The following is a 2,837-nucleotide window of genomic DNA, read 5'->3' on the forward strand; positions in this document are numbered from 1 at the left end:
AGATAGATGTGATAGTGAACAATGATGGTGACAGTGATGGTATTGATGTGATGATAGGTGATGTTATGATGGTATGATGATGGATGATAGGTGGAGAGATTAGGATGATAGATAGTGAGATGATGATGGTAGTGATGATGATGATGATGGTGTGATGATGGTGGATGATGATGAGTGATGATGATGATGATGAGATGGTAGTGACATGATGATGGATGATGATGATGATGGATGATGATGTGTGATGATGGCTATGATGATTGGTAGTGAGATAGATGATGATGGTAGTAGATGAATGGTGATGTGATGGTGATGGTGACGATGAATGGTAAGTGATGATGGTATTGATTGATGGCAGTGATGATGGTGATGTCTAAGGACAAATATTTTGCTCAGTAATTGGTTTTACTGTGTAATTTTTTCCTTCCTGTTTTATTTATTCTAGGAGTGGTGGAGGAACAGGTGCATTCACTGTAAATGAAGCATCATTTAGAGAGCTGAGGCTTAGTGAACATGGCCCTAGCGTGTCTCTCTCTCTCTCCTATATATAGGCCTAAAGCCTAAACGGTTGAGCAGCCTTATGGTGTTCTGTCCTGGTCCAGTGTAACCTGACTAGAAGTTTGTTTCATTACCCAAGCAGGTTTCCTAACATATTCAGGATGGTATAAACTATGGAGGAGGAGTCAGATGTAATCTCACAACCTTGTTTATTTGGCCATAATCAATGCGACCTTATGTGTGTATCATGTGATGGGAGTGAATATTGCGTGTGGGGATAAAAGGTGCTTAAAAACTCTGTAATTCATCCACGGACCCGGGATCTGCTAGACCCATCTCCTCCATTAATGCAGCTCTCTGAAGATTGGTTTAGTTCACTCTCAGAAGTCCATTCACAATGCAACCCTTTAAGTAGGCAGGTAAAGTCCCAAAGAGTAAAATGAATGTTTTTCAATTTTAAATAATGAATATTAATGCCACATGTCATCCACCTAAAGGACCCCCTCTCTCTCTCTCTCTCTCTCTCTGCTCGTCTCGTCTCTCTTCTCTCTCTCTCTCGATCACTCTCTCTCTCTCTCTCGGTCTCGTCTCTCTCTCTTCTCTCATCTCATCTCCTCTCCTCTCTTCTCTCCTCTCTCTCTCTCTCTCTTCTTCTCTCTGCTCTGCGTCTAGTCTCTCTCTCTCTCTTCTCTCTCACGTCTCTCTCTCTCTCTCTCTCTCTCTTCTCTCCTCCTCTCTGCTCTCTCTCTCTTCTCTCTCTCTCTCTCTCTCTCATCTCGTCTCCTCTCTCTCTCTCTCTCTCGTCTCCCGTCCATCTCGATCTCTCTATCGTCAGCTCTCCGTCTCTGTCTCTCTCTCTCTCCTCTCTCATCTAGCGCCCGAATCTGTCTCATCGCGTCTCCCTTCTCTCTCTCTCTATCTCTCTCATCTTCATCTCTCTCTCTCCTTCTCCTCTCTTCTCTCTCTCTCTCTTCTCTTCTCCCTCCTATCTCGGATGTATGCAAAAGCCCCTGGATGACAAATACCTAGCAATGTGAAGAAAACAGGAGGTGGCGAGGGGTGAAGGAGGTGAAATACCAGACCAAAGGGGCAGTACTTACGCCATGGAGATTACACTAAAATCCAGCCAGTTCCATGGGTCTCTCAGGAAGGTGAACGGTCCGACACAGAATCCTCTCGCAAATATCTTTATCATGGACTCAAAGGTGTAGATACCGGTGAACGTGTACCTGAAAAATAATTTAATGTATTCAAAACAACACAGTATTAGGCAATATCAGTGGATGGAATGAAGAGAGATCATTYGTTAAGGTATAACGTGATAGTGTTTCAACTCATTTAGCATGCTCTCAATCAACAGTTGAAAGAAAATGTAAATGCCAAAATGTAATAATACGGTATATACAATCAAGGTATTGTTAGCTAGCAAGGGTGTGTGTGTGTTATGTCATACATTCCCAGAATACCTTGTTTCAGAGGATAGATTTACCTTAGGTATAAACATTCAGTAACGGAATCGGAAGTTTAGCATTCATCACATTCCAATTGTAAAAGATATTTAAGCAAAACCTGAGGTAAAGCGTTGGGGCGAAGTGTGGAGCCATTATACGCCATGCCAAGTTGTCATTCTCATGTGCCATTCCAAGTGCAGTGAGTGAGCCGACCGTATCACATGCTCGATGTAGACTACTTACATTTGAAATACAGTAACTCACCGATCAGGATTCACACACTGTTACTGTTACCGTGGCAACACACCGTGGCAACGCTCAATATTGTGACAAAAAAAAAACAACAACAAAAAAGGGGGGGGACACAGACAGAGGAAGTTCCTATCACAGGAGAACAGTGTAGTCACCATCAAAAGAAGTGTACTAAGGAGGGAGGAAGTGTAGACGTATTACTTACTCTAGGTACTTGGTCCAAGGGGCAGGGTCTGACATAGCCATGAAGCAACAGTTGGTCAGAATAGTACACATAATGAACAAGCTGAATAACGTGAAGAAAAAGGTTAAAGTAAATTCACATATGTTTGTCAAYGTATCACATACTGTATTTACCACACCTTCGCTCTAAATTAAGTTTTTAAATGTTTCTATTAGTGATGTAATTCTGGGAACTAGCCGTCCTTTCAATGGAAAAATAATCCTTTGAAATATGACCATAAGGATAATAAACTGACTAAGTTTTGTCCTTGTTAGCAAGGTCCTCCTCACGACTACTCTGTTCATGTTATATACAGTAAATGCATGATAGCTTGTTCCGGCTCCCATGACCAGTTGGGTTGTTGCTACCTTAGTTTACATTATAGCTCACCCTCAGCTTTCAGGTCATAGCTA

At 42.1% G+C, this 2,837-nt stretch overlaps 1 protein-coding gene across 1 annotated transcript in view; it reads right to left on the reverse strand.

Moving 5' to 3' along the window:
- The window catches only part of LOC112071720 (sodium channel protein type 4 subunit alpha-like), a 7,097-nt gene extending 4,607 nt beyond the window's left edge, over positions 1 to 2,490 (reverse strand). The window contains exons 1-2 of the mRNA XM_070439490.1: positions 2,407 to 2,490; positions 1,615 to 1,727 (exon numbers count right to left, since the gene is read on the reverse strand). Of these exons, the coding sequence (XP_070295591.1) occupies positions 1,615 to 1,727; positions 2,407 to 2,477 (184 nt within the window). The 5' untranslated portion in view covers positions 2,478 to 2,490. The remainder of the gene's footprint in view (positions 1 to 1,614; positions 1,728 to 2,406) is intronic.
- Positions 2,491 to 2,837: the final 347 nt, after the last annotated feature.

Source organism: Salvelinus sp. IW2-2015, unplaced genomic scaffold, assembly GCF_002910315.2.
Source record: "Salvelinus sp. IW2-2015 unplaced genomic scaffold, ASM291031v2 Un_scaffold1702, whole genome shotgun sequence".
In the NCBI taxonomy this organism is placed as follows: Eukaryota; Metazoa; Chordata; class Actinopteri; order Salmoniformes; family Salmonidae; genus Salvelinus; species Salvelinus sp. IW2-2015.